The sequence below is a fragment of the Lycorma delicatula genome, chromosome 11 (assembly GCF_047948215.1).
Source record: "Lycorma delicatula isolate Av1 chromosome 11, ASM4794821v1, whole genome shotgun sequence".
Lineage (NCBI taxonomy): Eukaryota > Metazoa > Arthropoda > Insecta > Hemiptera > Fulgoridae > Lycorma > Lycorma delicatula.
Genome location: NC_134465.1, coordinates 71,677,187 through 71,695,327, shown reverse-complemented (window position 1 = coordinate 71,695,327; position 18,141 = coordinate 71,677,187). Strand labels below are relative to the sequence as shown.

The 18,141-nt window shown below is 31.5% G+C and overlaps 1 protein-coding gene across 1 annotated transcript; it reads left to right on the top strand.

The window, feature by feature from the left end:
* The first annotated feature begins 261 nt into the window (after nucleotides 1-261).
* Nucleotides 262-5,110, top strand: LOC142331973 (chymotrypsin-1-like). Its single transcript, XM_075378022.1, has 3 exons — nucleotides 262-297; nucleotides 1,914-2,041; nucleotides 4,840-5,110. Exons 1-3 carry the CDS (start codon nucleotides 262-264, stop codon nucleotides 5,108-5,110), a joined length of 435 nt encoding a protein of 144 aa, XP_075234137.1.
* Nucleotides 5,111-18,141: the final 13,031 nt, after the last annotated feature.

Here is an 18,141-nt window from a genome sequence, read left to right as displayed (position 1 = left end):
CGTGGACATTGCATGAAATCGTTGGGTTCGCATTACAATTCCAAAGTTGTCAACTGGGATAAGAACGTCGAATTTTCTCCAAAGTGTTTCCCTATACTTCAGGAACCGATTGCACACGAACACCGTGTGTTCTGCGGTATCGTCTTCCACGCAATAATCACCAATCCACGGATGGTCTTAGACACTGCCCATACAGGTACGCTATATAACATCCATGATTAATTGGGAACTGGAAAATTTGAACACCGGTTCCTTGTGTTTATGGTACAGCCATTTCTAAAGGTCAGGGAGAAGCCTGTAAGTTCATCTGCCATTCGTCGACAGACCTATATTATTTTAAAATATTTTCACAAATAAATATGCTAATATTGTCATTTTATATATATATATAAATTATAAATACATAGGCTAATATAATGCATAACCCATTCAATTTTTGCAACATTTTCCCTTGATTTATTTTGAATTAAATAAAAGGAATACATCAGACATTTTTTTTTAAAGTTTAATCACTTTCTGACACCAAGCGACTGAAAAACAAATTGAAAATATTAATAAGACCTTAAGAATAATTTTAAAAAGAACGGCGAATAACATTGGGCTGGAAGGCAGTGTTAAGCATAAAATAAAGATACTAACTAGTCTTGGCAGTAAGTGCCGGCTAGTCCATGATATCATCTTCCCTATAACAATCTATAGATGTAAAAATTGGCCCCTGAATAGGAAAAATAGAAGAAGGATTGATGCTTTCGAACTATGGTGCTGGAGAAAATGCTGCGAATACCATTGATAGCCAAAATTACCAACCGGGCAGTTCTGAAGCGGGTAAAACCAGCCATGTCCCTTGAAGGCAAACTACTTTGGCTCAAGCTCTCGTACTTTGGAAACGTCATGCAGTCAAATTTATTAAAAAAGTCAAAAAGACCTGAAAAGTCAAAAGTTTAGAAAACCTGAAAAGAAAACCTTGAACACCTGAAAAGCATAGAAAAGTCAAAAGGAGACTTTGCCGTCCAAGGACCCGTTGGCTTGATACCATCAAAGCCGACACAGGCATGGCCATGAAAGAAGCAATAAGTGGCAGAAACGGATGGAGAAAATTTGTCCATAGAATCACCGAGGGTCGGACACGACTGAACGGATGACAACGACAATAAGAACTTAAATAATTATAAAAATAGTCATCCATTAAAAACAAAATTTCTTTTTTTAACAAAAATTCTAATTATTTTTTTTTTAAATATTTTTATTTATAGTAGCATCAACAATTAAAGGCATTACCGACTTATCAGTGTAATCTAACTATACCGGAAAATATGTCGTCTTAAACAAACTCAGTCTGAAATTCCTGAGACGTGTGGTTTATTGAAACCCGAAAACCAAAAAAAACACCAGTATCCGCGCTCTCTTTTTCTGTTTAGCATCTGGAGATATTACTTCAGAGGATGATATGTATGGATGTAAATGAAGTGTAGTCTTGAACAGTCCCAGGTTGACCATTTCTGAGATGTGTGTTTAATTAAAACTTAAACACCAAAGAACACCGGTATACACGATCTAGTATTCAAATCCGTAAAAAAGTAACTGTTTTTATTAGGATTTGATACGTTTAACTCCCGAATTGAAATCAGCTGATTTGCGATGACGAGTTAATCACTAGACCAACCCGGTGGGTTATACTATATAGCAGTCGAATCCGAATAAAAAGCAATTACATTTATTAGGATTTGAACTTGAGAACTCTCAATTTCAAAATTAGCTGATTTATGACGATTTAATTTGTGATTATTAATTTTTTAAATTATTAATTTGTTTATGATTTACGATGCATTAAATAGACTTTAATTTTGTATTATTATTGTTAAAAAATAAATATTGTTTAAAAAACTGTTAAAAAATATATATTTTTGTTGCAGATAGGTTATTATCAAGTAATAGAGACTAATGACGATGAATATGAAGAAACATACAGAATGACAAAATTTTGTTCAGGTTGTATTCTAAATGATAGGTGGGTGTTAACGGCTGGACACTGCCTTGATAGGTAAGAATATTCAATTTTAATTATAACGAAACACTAATTTATATTTGTTTAAATAATTGTTTAAGATATGTTTTTTTTTAAATTTCTCGGTTTGTTTGAAAAATATCTCATAACTCAGATAAGTTGAAATTTGGTTTAGGCTTTACGTTCCAGCAATTTTCATGCTGATAGAATCGATATCTTTAACATTTAATCTAGGAGAAAACTGACACATAATCCTCAGTAATTTTTAATAATTGCTAAAGAATATATCGCTGAATTATCTGGAAATAGTAATAAGTTGCTATATATAAGGGATAATAAAAATTATGTTTTGTAGGTTGTGCCTATATATATAGTCACAACTCGATAGGCTATTGAGAGTTATATCTCTTCAAAGCTATATAGCTTTGCAATATTATAAATATTACAGCTTTGCAATATATTTAAGCAATATAGCAAGGAATTTTCCTTGCTTAATGAGGGAAAATTAAGGAAAAATTTACTACACATGGGAGCAGTTAAATTTTTTATTACTTTTTTAACTTTATTCTGTACGAGTAAACTTCAAAAAAATATTTTTCATTAAGAAATTAGCGTTCGACTGATACCTCATGTGAAAAAAATATCTGAAATTATAGACTTAATCGAACAGATTACTTTCTTAGGTAAGTATTCATTTAATTTTTATTGAAACAAGTCAAGGTCATTTATGTATAAACCATTAAAATAAACATAAATTGAAATAATGGTCACAAATTGAATAGAAGAATACAATTAAACAAAAAAACCCTAATGTTTTAATTTTGTATAGAATCCGAAGGTAATATGAAAAAAATTGATATGGACACCACGTAACTTCCTTGTACGCCTATTAAATTACATATACACATTTTTTTTTTTTAAATGAAAAGTACATAAAATTTTATTTTATTAACAACTTCTAATTTTTTTTTCATATATATATTTTTTTATTGTAAAAATTTTTTTACAATCCAAGGTTAATAAATCAATATATATAAATTGAAAAAAAGAAATGAAGTCGGATTCGAAGCGATGTTCTTTGATGTAAGACCAAAATAATTCATTAATTAAAATTTTATTTGGCTATAACTCTGGAATCAATGAAAATAAGTACCACTTCTGTATATTATTGAAAGGCTCTCAATGAGGGGTTATGACTGAAGTTAAGAAAAAATCCATAAATCAAAATCTTTAGGATTTTGGGCTTTTTTTGGACATTTTTGGTAAGGCGATTGCAATAAAAAGGGGTAGGTGCGTAACTAGATATTACAATAGACCTAAATCCAAAATTTTAACATTCTACGGTTAATCGTTTTTGAGATATGCAAGATAAATCAGTACGTACAGACGTCACGTCGAAACCACTTAAAATGGATTCAGGGATGGTCAGAATGGATATTTCCGTTGAAATCTGAAAACCGAATTTTTTTGCGATCACAAAAAAAAACGGAATTTATAAAATATTCATATACGTAATTTTCGTTAAATATGGAGCACATAGATAGCGCTCACGAATTAAAAATTACGTTGAGTGGACGACCAGTGTAAATCGTTAAACAATAATTTTATTTATTAATTGCCGATGTAACGTTATGATAAACAAAATAATCAAATTAAATTCCCTTAATTTTCTACATTTCACTCGTGGGGATCATATAGAAAGTGATTTAGTTAGCAACTCAAATAATATTGTATGTAAAATTACATTATAAAATAACACAGATTCTATTCACTGTTTACTGCTTATTTAGTAATGAAAATATATTAATAAATTTATCATTAGAACCATAAAATAAAATGGCTATTAGTAATAGAATAGTATGATTTTGACGGAGTGGTATTGTCATTATGGAGTGGGCAGGGATGAATCATCTTTTTAAGCTTCTGCGGTGAATTAATTCATCAATCCAGAGAAGAAAAGAACATAACTGTACAGATTTTTTTTTTTCAGTTTGAGAATATATAAGCTATGATATCCCTAACCTAAGTGAAGACCAGGTAATATTTAAGCTGCTATTTAAAATGTTTTAGTTGTCCTAAATTTGGGCTTAGAATCTTGTGGTCTCATATCTAAAAATTGTTCGTTTCGCGTTAGGAGTATTTGATAAATTTTATTTTTAATTGTTTGACTGTCAAGCACTTATTTCTAAGATACTATTTTTTCTGTGTAGCCTCCGGAACCACCGTATGGTATTACTTCAGACAATGATATGTATGTAGTCTTGTACAGTCACAGGTCGACCATACCTGGGATGTGTAGTTAATTGAAACCCAACCACCAAAGAATACCGGTATTCGCGATCTAGTATTTAAATCCGTTTAAAAGCAACTGCCTTTACTAGGATTTGAACCTTAAAACTTTCGACTTCGAAATCAGCTTATTTGCAATGACGAGATAGCCACACTAGATCAACTCGGTGGGTTCAATGTGACATGTGAGAGATTGTAATTGATATTTATTATTCTACTTTAATTCCTACGATCAAATTTAGAAAATAAAACTCAATTTCATATATATCATTTTACTTTGAAGTTTTAATTCTTTGTTAGTGAATATTTTATAACCGAAATACGTTTAATTTTTTTTTTTAGGTCGATAGAATATAGAATTTACATTAACCTTCTTTCTTTATAATAATATTCTTTAAAAAATTCAAAATATACAATTTGCCTTTGAAGAAGTAACTATGTACGTTAAAAGTTATAACACCTAAAATCACATCACCTGTTGGAGACAGAATTAGATATTATGTAATTATATCCGTACTCATTTTTAAATAATTTTTTTTTTTCAGGAAACACGAAGGAGCTTTTACCGATTTCATATGTTCAGGATCTTCGTTTATAAACTGTAAAAACGGTACGCTTCATAAAATAGAGAAAAGAATTATTCATCCAGATTATAAAGAAGTATTTAATAAGACTATAAATGATATAGGTCTACTGAGAGTTAAAAACCCCTTTGTCTACAGCGAAAGAGTACAAAGAATCGCACTTGCAACTTATCAGCCTAGTATTTTTACTAGAGCAACAGTTACCGGTTGGGGAGTGAGTGAGGTGATTTAAATTATTTATATTACAATTATTTTATAATGTTAATTTATAATAAAAATATGAAAATTTGTTAAACAATAAATATCGCCCATTTTTTGTTAAATTTAATAAGTGAAAATTATTGCATTGATATGCCATAAAATAAAAATTTATAAAGAAAATTTTCAGCTTTGTGAAATTTAATATTCTACAAATACATCTTACTAGAATAGTTTAAGTCTGCAAGAACGCATGCTAGGGAATCGTTTGATGTGTGACACGTTGCTCAGTCTTGTTGGAAGAAGACATACACTTTTTCATAAAATGTTAACTAGGCGTAGAATTATTCGAAAATTACTGACTATAAACTTCCATATTTCACTCAAGTGCGTGATTGGCGCAAAATTACGACAGTTATCATTCTTGGCCGTCCCACACTTCTTTTGCCTTTCGGTCGATAGTGTATTATTTCCTTGGGGAACCTTCCGTCCACCATCCTATTAATATGGTCCTTTCCACCTCTCCCTGTTCTCCATTATTGTGTCCCACAAGGGTAGAATATTTAACTCTCAAGATAGTTCCTAAAACTATCTTGTTTAGTGTACTAATTTGTTTAAATACATTTTTCATGTTGTAGAAATAACAGGCAATTAAAGTGTCTAATGATTAAGTTCTCACCAGGTCTTAGTTGATAAGAAAATTCTGTCCTTCAACGAAAATACTTAAATGCAGTCCGGGTGCTCTGAATAGTAATTGACCTATGTTAAAGAGCTCGGAGCAGTAATTATTCTGTATTAAAGACCCCCCCGACTGCATTTAAATATATTCGTAGCAGCTGAACGGTTGAGCCGATTTATATGTATGATCCCTCGTTGGAATCCTTACGTTACCGGGAGTGTCATAGGCATATGTATATATATATATATCTGTTTAAATAAATTTTAGAAAAATTCGAAAAAAGATTATACTATGTAGTATAATCTTTTCAAGCGAAAGAAATATGAATCATGAATGGTTAACGTCTTCCATTAGGAATTTAATTCGTTTCTATAAAATAATGAAATAAAAATACAATTAATAATTAAAAAAATTTCGTCATTACACTTCCAGATTTCCAGTGCACAGCAACTTTCCGAACGCTCTGTAATAAATTTCATTACCCCAGTAACCATTCATTAACTAAGTTTATTCAGTTATATAAAGAAAATTGCAAAAAGAAAACTTTTATAGTTTCTATACATCGGAAAGCTTCTTTTGTTGAATTTTCCAACTCAAAAGTTTTTTAAAGATATTTTTTTAATTTCAACATTTAAAAATTTTCTCTTCTATTTAGTTTACATTACATTTGTTTGGTTTGGTACAAGGGGATGTATAATATTTAAATATAACAGGAAATTTTATCGGATTACAAGTTAAATACTACGAGATTTTAAAAAAAATATTCAGTTTAAAGAGGAAACCTTTAAAAGTCTTTAGTTACTATCAGTTCTATGTCAGCACTATAGTTCATACTATTAGACTTTATATGGTGTTTAAAAATTCAGCAAAAACTAAGAATGGACTTTTTGACTGAACCGTGAATCATTCGATTTAGTATTTTACCCCGCCTTCGATGAGGAAAGAATGAAACAATATAATAGACATTTGTTTTACTAGTTAAGTCGCTTTTGTTATCGCTTGATTGGTTAACACAGCTTTTGTTCAGTTGTACTCTACTTGTTTTTATATGATTTTTATATATAAGTTTGTCACCTACGCTCCCGCAGTGCCGGGTCCTGGCGTGCTGGTGGAAGTTAGTTTTTTTTTTTACTCCCCCTGTGTTGTGCTTAAATACCGTGTACAACATTCTTAAATGTGATAAAGTGTATAATTAGATTTTATCTTGCCGGCCTCCGTGGCGCGAGTGGTAGCATCTCGGCATTTAAACTGGAGGTCCCGGGTTCGAATCCCGATCAGGCAAGGCATTTTCACACACGCTAAAAATCGTTCATCACATCCTCTGAAGCAATACCTAACGGTGGTCCCGGAGGTTAAATAGGAGAAATAAAAGGGGGGGGGTACTAGTGACCTAACCCATTCCTGGTTCTAATTTTGATGTCCATATTGCTAACACATTCAATGAAAAAAAAATATTTACTTTTAGATAAGCAGGTGATAAGGAAAACTGTATATAGTTCATAGTATGAGCCCACCGGACTGGTCTAGTGGTTAACTTATCATCGCAAATCAACTGATTTCGAAATCCAGAGTTCTAAGGTTCAAATCCTTGTAAAGATAGTTACTTTTATACGGATTTCAATACCAGATCGTGGATACCGATGTTCTTTGGTGGTTGGTTTTCAATTAACCACACATCTCAGGAATGGTCGACCTGAGACTGTACAAGACTACATTTCGTTTTCATTCATACATATCATCCTTTGAAGTAATACCTTACGGTGGTTCAGGAGGCTAAACAGAAAAAGAGGCTTCATTGTACGAGGTCTGTTTGTTATTTTTAAATTTCTTCTAAATTAACTAAGGTAAAACAGATTTTATTCATGTTTTAATAAAGATTTAAAATTAAGATATTATTTGTAATTATTATAATTATAAGTTTAGAAATGTGGTTTGTGCAGTGAATTAACGAAAATATGGTCTATGTACCTGATGTATTCAGAATGGAACAATGTCAGCTCAGCTAATGGAAACAACACATATCATTGAACCGTATTTCATCTGCAAATTAATTCTTGGAAAGAAATTATTCGAAGATTTAAAGAATGATACAGTTATTTGCAGCCTGTCACGATCGTTCATATGCGCAGTAAGATATTATATTTATTATTATTAATATTAAATTAGAGCTTCGATTAACCGGAAAAAAAACTTAATATTTAAACTGATTAAAAAACCGAAAATTTCTCTTCGTCATATAAAAAATTAGGCATGATGACAGAAAAAGTAGTTTTGGGACTACCTGTCCCAAAAATAGTTTTGGGTAGTACCTTGGGGACTGTACGTAGCGTGAATATACTCGTATGTTTGCATATATTTTTTCTGTTGAGTAGGAGTAATTTGAACAGTTGTACGAACGATTATACACGCTGTAAAACCCTTTTGACATACCAATAAAAAAAATTTTCTTTATTAATATTTTTTAAATTGGAATTTAAAGAAATTTTAATTTTTTAATATGATTTTACGAGAGGTTACCTCTAAATTAAAGACCGTTTCATGGTAAAAGCGTTTATTCTGAAAACTTTATAAATATTTTTTATTTCTCTTAAACTACATACCTTATACTACTTCTCTATATAATCGCCACATGAATTAAGACATTTATCGTAGCGATACACCAGCTTCAATATATCCCATCGTATTCTTCTGCCGCTAGTCCATTTAGCCACTGATTATCAACATTTTTAAGTTCATCGTTACCGGCAAATCGCTTACCACTCAAAAATTCTTTCAATTTCCCAAAAAATGGTAATAAGAAGGAGGTAAGTCCGGATTATATGGTGAGTAATCGTAAATTTCCCATCCAAATATTCTCAGTAAAACACGTATTGGACCCGCAACATATGGACGTGTATTGTCGTGAAGCGGGACAACGCTGTCGGTCAGCCACCCAAGTCGCCGATTTTGAATGTCGTGCCATAACTTAGTAGAATTTCGCAGTAGGTTTCTGCATTTATAGTCGTTCCACGTAACATGAAATCGATCAGCAGTATGCCAAACCGATTCCAAAAGACAGTGGCCATAAGTTTGCGTCCAAATGGCTGTGGCTTGTCTTTTGCTGGTAATTGAGTATGACGATGACGCCATTCACTTGAGCCGTCTTCTCTCTAGCGTATAATACGAAATCCATGTTTCATCGCCGGTAACATTCGAATTAAGACACTCACTTTCACTTTCATCTGCGTAGCGCATCAAAAATTCCAAAGTAGATCCCATTCGGATTTTTTTATGACGTTTCGTTAAGAACGTGCGGTTCCCAACATGCACAAACCTTTCTGAAGCAAAATGGTCATGAACAATGCAATCAATAACAGCTGTGGAAACATCATGAAAAAGAAGGGCCATGTCGGAAATCGTTGAGCGACGATCTTTTCTCATTTCATCATCACGCGTTTCAACAAGTCCTCGGTGATTACACCAAGGGCCTCCCCGAACGTTCTTCATCATTCGCACTAATTTTGTTATTTCTAAACTTTTCACACTATTTTCGGACGTTTCGTTCATTTATTAAATTTTTACCGGATACAACAACCAACCGCCTATGAATTTCAACCGGCTTAACGTTTTGATGGTTTAAAAAACGTATGATTCCACGTATTTCACAGCCGGCGGCAACATTGATTTTCCTATTCATTTTATAACATAATAAGGCATACGTAAACGCTTACAACGCGACTACTTACAGACAACAATGCAGTGTGTATATTACTAGCGTGGCCATCAACGACACAGATTCGCCAACCTTTAGAAGAGAAATTCCCAGCGGTCTTTACTTTAGAGATCTCCCTCGTAATTAAAACAAAGTTTATAAACTGAAGTTACTTTACAGTAACAAAAAATATAAAATTTAGAATTTTATTCATTGATAAATATTTTGATTAATGTACCGTATTGGAAGTAGCTCAACCTTTAGTTCGGAAGGTCTCAGAGCATACACCTTAAGCTTGCCATTTTTGAACTAGAATATTTCCATCCATACTTATTGCTATAAAATTTCGTATCCTTTCAATTTCGTTTTTCTTTTCAATTTGTTGATGCTTACATAATAATAATTTTAAAAAAACATAGTATTAGATAAATATAAGACTTATATTTATTCAAAGAATAGTAAAGGGACTTTTACTTTAACCTAATATCTGAGGTAAGATTGTTGAATTAATAATTGTATAAATATTTGATGTTAATAAAAACTAATATTTTAGCAATTGTGTAACAGTCCACTTCATTAAAGAATTGGAGGATCGTATCTCTCACTTTCAAATAAAATAAGTTTAAATGAAGTGCAGCAAAAATGTGTGTATGTAATTTAACATGCGTACAAGGAAGTCATGTGGTGTTCACATCAGATTTTTAGTAAAGTTTTCCTTATAATTTATTACCCACCTCTTAAAAATATATATACTCTTTTAATCTTTATTATTAATAGCTGGGAAAGTCATGCAATACTTTTCCAGCATTTTTTTATAATCTAAACAAACTGCGAAACATCTTTAAAGCATCTTAATTGATCTAAAATTAATATTAATATATACATTTATTAAATAAATAATGATTTTTGCTTTTTAAATATTACTTCAGAAAAAAATGTCTGACTGTTCATTTTATTTACCCAAAAAAATCAAAAATGATTCTTAAAATATTGTTAAATATAGAAAAAAATAACGAATAAAATCGATTACGTTAAAAAAAATAGTTTTCCTCAATTATTATTTAAAATTATTATAATTAATTTGATAAAAAGACTGGATAAATATCTTAATTATTGCTACCTTTTCGATTAGATTCAATAAATACGAATATTAGAGACTATTTCAAAACATAAATCTTTTGTTTAGTTTTACTTATGCTCATTCGTTCTAAATATTTATAAGAAAATATTTTTTGATCGTTCAATTTTCTTTTTGTCCATATTCTCCTGATTTTTTGTGTGGGTTAAGCGGTATAAATCTTATGCAGTACTGATGGTTGCACTTCCTGACATCGGCTACTGGTGAAGAGGTATCGACGTTTATTATGTAAGGTCATGCACTGATCTTGACCTACGTTTAAAAACACTGTAACGCTAATCGCTACAATTTTTGTAGCCTCAAAACGTAAAGAAAATTCATTTTCATCCCACACTCCTACCAATCGACCGAAAGTAATACCTTACTTTATTCCGAAAGATCGTTAAAAAATTTTATTAAACTTAACACTGAGGTTTTTGATAATAGTGTAAGATTATGATATACATAACAACTTATATTTTTTCTCCTCTCCCCGAATCGGATTCCAAAGTGAAGCATAACACAATCCGGGGGAGTGTCCTTTTACTCTAATAAGCCGGCTGGATCTTATCTACTAATGCCTGCCTCTAACTCTCAGAGTAGAGTTACCAGGTCCGACTATGTCGTTCCTGTTTCCCTAACCTAGGAGCCGGGCTCGGTTTTTATGCCTTTTTGCCTCAAACGACAACATCCAAAAAAGCATTCTCGCCGGGACTACTGTCTTTTCTACAAGAGGATGAGAGAGTCCCCGTGCCTCATCTCTGCTACCCATCTGTGCATGTACAACGAATAGCAGCTCAGCAAGAAGCTGTCCCTCATCCCTTCGTTGTCCTAGCTGCTACCCTATCTCGGAAGTAAAGGTCCCTGACGTCCGTAACATCCCCAGCATTTTCAGCCGATTTTACATTAAAATCACCAGTAGACTTTCATTCCGATGACGCCGAATTTTCAAAAATAAACTCTCCAGGAATTCAACACGTAACACCTTATATGCAAATAGTTTAACGTGTTTATTCTATCCTACAGAAAACTAAACAATTTAATTTATTAATCAAATTTCCCGTTAGAATAAACAATTTTTGTAATTAAATTATATTTTTACAGGGCGATTCTGGTGGACCGCTGGTTGTTGATAATACATTAATCGGTATAATATCTATGGGGCTAACACAAGAATATTGTGAATCGTTATGGTTTGCGCAATCATTTTTTACAACAATATCTCAGTACTATAATTGGATTAACGAGACCGTTAATGAGGAAAGTAGGTATACAAAGCTAAGCCGTTAACACTTTAAGTATTTAAATTATATAAAAGTTATGTTTTCTCAAATAATTTATTACTTTTACTTTCTTTTTGTTTTACAAATCATTACAAGATAAAAAACAAAAACATATAAATGTAACAGTAACAAAAATAAAACTATATCATGCAGTATTACGAGTTAAATTTATATCTAAAAGAATAATATAAAATTATAATTGTTTAATTTTTTCAGGTGACTACGAATCTAATTTTGATGAAAATTATTTCATGCCGAAAATAACATAAAAAAAAGGAAATATTTTTATAAAGAGCAGGTTTATTTTTATAAAGCAATATTGTAAAACAGGATATTTTACTACGTAAAATTCAACTCATCTTTTTAGATAAGATAATAAAATTGATAAATTGTTTAATCTATAAGTATTTTTATGTGAAAGTGTAAAACGTATTAGTAATGAAAACATTTAAATTTATAATTTAAATAAATATCACTTCCGTTTTAAATTTGTTTTGTAATTATTTGCTTTATTATAGGTTGAATATTGATTTCGACGAAGATTTTTTTGGGAGATTTGTAATTTTATTAATAACTAGCGGATCCGACAATGCTTCGCTATTGCTAGATTTGAATTTGTATATATATATATATATACAGATTAAATGAACACAACTGAAAGAGTTTGATACAACATCAAAAAAATGAACATTACGGAACTTCACAAAATTTAACCTTTCTCTTACCATTTCTCTCTTTCCCCCTTTTATTTTCCCTTTTTCATTTTCCCCTTTTCCTCGTTTTTCTTTTCCCATTTTATTTTTACCACGCTCCCTTTCCCTTTCTCCATTTTCCCCTTAACTTTCGCTCATTTCCCCTTTTCCTGCTCATTTCCCTTTCATTCCCCCCATTTCTATTTCCCTTTTTCCTTTTTCTCTTCCTCTTTCGCCATTTCCCAATTCCTTTTTATTGTTTCCCCTAACCTATTCCTTTGCCCCGTTTTCCTTTTTTTTATTTTTTTCATTTTCCTCTTCTTAACTTTTACCTTTTTCGATTTTCCTCTTTCCCTTTCCCCCTAAAAAAGGGGAAGTAACCCCTTTTAGGGGTTTTCCCAAAAAGGGATTTTTCCCTTTTCTGATTTTCCCTTTCTCTCTTTTCCCCGCGACTAAATAGGTTCAGTAGTTTTTTAGTCTACAGCGGATCCACATATCGGAAACACTGAAATGGAATCGTAAAATATTTATTATACCGTGTGTTGCTTTTACGTCCAACAGATAGCGCTGTTTTTCAAAAAAAGTATGTTTTTATCTCTGTTATATAATTAGTACGTATATAAAAACACGCGCGTATTCGAATGCAACGTTGTATCAATATTTCAAAGCAATCGGTGAAGAATTTTCGGTGATTTAATATTTTTAATAAACGAACATTTACATTTTTATTTATATAGATGAAACTAACTAAAAATAGTATAAAATAATTCAAAAATAAACAAAAATCTTTCTTTTGATATAACATATTTCTACAATAAAAACAATACAAAAAAAACAATTACAATAAAAACAATAAAAAATGTTTATTAACATTATTAAATTCTACCATCATCTAATGCTGCTTCATCATATAATTTGTAATAATGTTTTGATTTTTTTTTGTAAATACGTCCATTGGTACACATTTATTTATTTTGTGAAAGATATTAAAAATAGTATGACCGGAATATGAACTTTACACGTGTTCAGAGCCCAGAACCGTACACCAACGCGACGCGGTGAACAACCTCAGTGGCGAGTCGTAGCTAAAATTAATGGGGGTGCTGCTCTAGAAATATTTTAGTCTTTGTTTTAAAATTGTGTAAAAGGAAACAAACAGGTATAAAAACAAAATTTATTCAGAAACTTGATACTATACTAGAACAATCAAACATTTTTTACCCTTTAACTTAAATTGTTACAGTTCAAGATTGACCTATTCATTTAAAATTTAAATCCATTCTTCTTGTTTAAAAAAAAAAGGGAAGCTGAAAGCAGGATAATAATGTTTTTTTTCTTATTTTAACCTTCAGGACCACCGTTATTGCTTCAGAGTGTGAGATGAACAATTTGTAGCGTGTGTGAAAATGCCGTGCCTGATCGGGATTCGAACCCGGGACCTCCAGTTTAAAGGTCGAGATGCTACCACTCGTGCCACGGAGGTCGACGAGATAATAATTTAATTATACACTTAATCACATTTAAGAATATTGTAGACGGTAAGCACAAAACACGCGGAGTAAAAAAAAAAAAACTAACTTCCACCAGCACGCCAAGATCCGGCACTGCGGGAGCGAAAGTGCTCTCTCTCTCTCTCTCCCCCTCGCAGCCTCGCGTGCATCTTCCTATTTGCGCATGCGAACAACAGCAAAACACCACAATGCTGGAACTGTGAAACGCACAGTTCCATCCAAAGATTTTTGTATATTTTTCATAAACTGGGGGATGGCTACTGACATTAAGCTCAAGGATTATATATTATACAATTATTAAAAAAAAATTGAAAAAAGAACTCATATTAAATGTAATCGATAACGTCAAGTGAAAATAACAGGTGCTACAGTTCAACAGTACCTATACGCCAGCCGTAGCTGGACCTTGATCGTGTCATTATTGAGCTCTTTAATTGTTAGTGCAGCAGATAATCATATCATTCATAGCCTATATGAGATTTCTTTATCCCAGACCGAGTTTAATCATGTATAAAAATTAAAATAATTAAAATTAACATTACACTAACTGTACTCAGTATACCGTATTATGTGCACGCAGTGAGAAGATGTCAACCTAAAAATGCTATGACACATTCATAAGAAATGAGAATAAGAAAGAAAACACAGAAGAGAAGAAATCGAAAAAAAATAAAGGAGAGACCTACATTTTGCACTGTGTCGCTTTTTTTAAAACTCGTAGGCACAAAAGGCAGTAAACAAATAACCATGGAGAGTGAAATTACAGAAAAAAATCTCAAGATAAGCAGAGAGATCCGAAGCCGGTTAGCGTATTAAATCAATTATTCGCCTGATATCCGTGGCAGAGTGGTAGTTCCTCGGCATTTCATCTGGAGGTCCCGGGACCAAATCCCGGTCAGGCATTGAAATTTTTATATGCTACAAAATTCCATCTCCATATCTCACGCACATTCTTCAAGCTTATGTGACGGTATTAAAAAGCAAAAAAAAAATTATGTGATGAAGATAAGTGCAGCCCCTTCTCATTCTTCTATTTCCTTCTCCTGCTAACCTGATTCGATAATCAGATAGTCTAATAACTTATTCGGTAAAACTAGTACAACTTTTCCAGATCGTAAAGTGTATACTTCGTTTCTGCACAACCTAAAACTCTGCAATGCACATTGCTGCTAAACAATTGATTATCGTAGCACCAAATTGACTTTCAGAAAAATTAAATTAATGAAAGCTACATTCAGGAGAATAAACGGGAGTAGTTATCTTCATGAGAATCAGCCTAGTATAATTTGGAAAAAGATTTACCAACTAAATGATCAGAACATAAATTTTCTTTCATCCATTGAATTATCTTTAATCGGTTAACTGGTTTCATGTTTTTCCCATTCGTTTCTATTCTGTACTAAGCTTTCAGCAATAATTTTACTGTCTACAATAAACTATATTCTCAATTTTCTGTTTTATATACTGCAATCTTTTACTTTTTCTATAATTCTTACCTTCTATAATTCTGTAATAATTTTATTAATACACTTTCTTGAATGTAATCCGAAGGACTAGTATTTGTTCTTTAAATTGTGTTATTGTTTTCTTTGTGAGTGTTAGATGAATACTTAATCTGTTAACATTATTGTTGGAGATTAACATATCAAAGAGCATTTACAGTACCACTTGACCGATATTTGAAGTGGAGAGTATAATCCCATTTGACCTGCTAGATCAGTCATTCACTTTCCTTTATTATAATTTATCATTGCCTCAGTCTTTGTAATCAATTTATCAGTGTGCATTGTTTTGTTTATTAGGATATCACTTTAAATTTATTTCATAAAAGTCAGCTGTTATGTTTATGAAAATTACGTAAAATTTATAATTTTTGGAAATAGGTTTGTAACTTTTTTTTAATGCGCCAATACATAAAGAAGCTAAATATACCGTTGGAATCGTCATTAACGTGTAAGTTGCAATCTGTTCAATGTCGTATTCCCTATGGCCCAATGAGATGTGAATGATTTGAATGGCATGTAAATGAGGTGTAGTTTTATACAGACTCAGGCTGAGCATTCCTACCCACCGGATTGGTCTAGTGGTGAACGCATCTTCCCAAATCAGCTGATTTGGAAGTGGAGAGTTCCAGCGTTCAAGTCCTAGTAAAGCCAGCTATTTTTACACGGATTTGAATACTAGATCGTGGATACCGGTGTTCTTTGGTGGTTGGGTTTCAATTAACCACACATGTCAGGAGTGGTCAAACTGAGACTGTACAAGACTACACTTCATTTACACTCATACATATCATCCTCATTCATCCTCTGAAGTATTATCTAAACAGTAGTTACCGGAGGCTAAACAAGAAAAGAAAGGAGAAAGGCCGACCATTCCTAAAACGTATAGTTAATTGAAAATCAACCTTTAAATACACCGGCGTCATATGTCTAGTATACAAATCCGTATAAAAGTAAACTAACCTTTACTAGGTTTGAATTTTCGATTTTAAAAATTAGTTGTAAACTGATTTTCTATGACGAGTTAACCACTAGAAAAATAAGTCATATTATTTTTAAGTCATATTTATAGGTCATACAGTATGACTTTTTTCTGAGAAAATGAGATGAAAAACAGATCCTTAGTAGCTGGAAATTTCTATTATATTGTGACATCAAAACCTGTTTTACAGCCCAGCTGAATGTATAACCTAAGACCACTAATCGGATCTCAAAGCAGTTACTATTAATAAACAAAAGTATATATTAAAAAAAAATGTTAACGCTTAGATTAAAAGTTTCTTGACCCGCTCAGGGACAAAATTTTAAAATAATATTTGATAAAAAAATAGTAAAAAAAAAAACTAAAATTATATTTACATTGTAAAATTTAAACCAAAAAAAAAAAATAATAATTAAAATGCTTTAAAAAATATTCATAAAAAGAGAAAAGAAAACAAGGATGAAAATTAAGCAATAACAATAAAAGGATATAAAGTGGAAAGTGTTAAAAAAAGGGGATCAATTTAGCGGGCAAAACAGCCAAATAGAAGCGAACATGAGTACGCCATTATCCAAGAGAAGACGGAAATGCCAGAAGGAAGATGGAATGTCCTAATGGGCGTACAGTGTTTCAAGGTTAATATTAAGCATAGAATATATACTTAATCTATTTCTGTACTTTAGTCTTTAACCTAAATACATTAGGTTTTCTTCTTCTTCCTTTTAACACCCCTTCGCTTTTAATTGTAGCACCCCTTTTTGTGTATTATCAAACTATTGTACTACATGAACCCTTAATATCATTATAACATTAGACTATGTACTAAATATAATACGTATAGCACCGAAATATTTTTCCAGAAATAGAGAGATAAGTTTGACGTTAAAATCCTCACCGAAGCGTAAATTAATAAATTGCCCTAATAATGTCCGTTATAGCACACACTACATTCCAAAAAATGTTATTTTTTAATTTATTTTTAAAAATAAAAAAACAAAATGATTGATTGATCGTTTTTCATGACCTGAAAAATATTCAGGATTTTTTTATTAATTTGGAACCAACTATTATTCTCTTTTTATTGAAAAGTAAGTGCAAAGTTTAAATTTATAGTAGTGGTATTTTATGCTACAACTGTGTGGTCAAGCATGTTATTCTGAAATACTAATCTATATAAATAAAAATATAAATGTTCATTTATTATAAATCTTAAATCTCCGAAAGTTCTTCACCGATTGCTTTAAAATTTGGACACAACGTTGCATTCGAATACGCGCGTGTTTTTATAAACCTACTATTTGTATACCTAAGATATCACATTTGTGACAGATAAAAACATGTTTTTTTTTTAAAAAACAGCGCTATCTGTTGGACGTAAATGCAACAACACACGCTATACTAAATACTTTACGATTCCATTTCGATGTTTCCGATACGTGTGTCCACTATAGATTGAAGATAATGTTTGATGCTATAGAAGAAAATGTTTTAAGTTGCTTACAAAAAATGTCAATATAAATGAAAGAAAGAAGAACTAATACATATTTATTTATTCTGATAACTAAAATCAAAACACTTAAAAAACACTATAATCAAATCAAGGTTGAA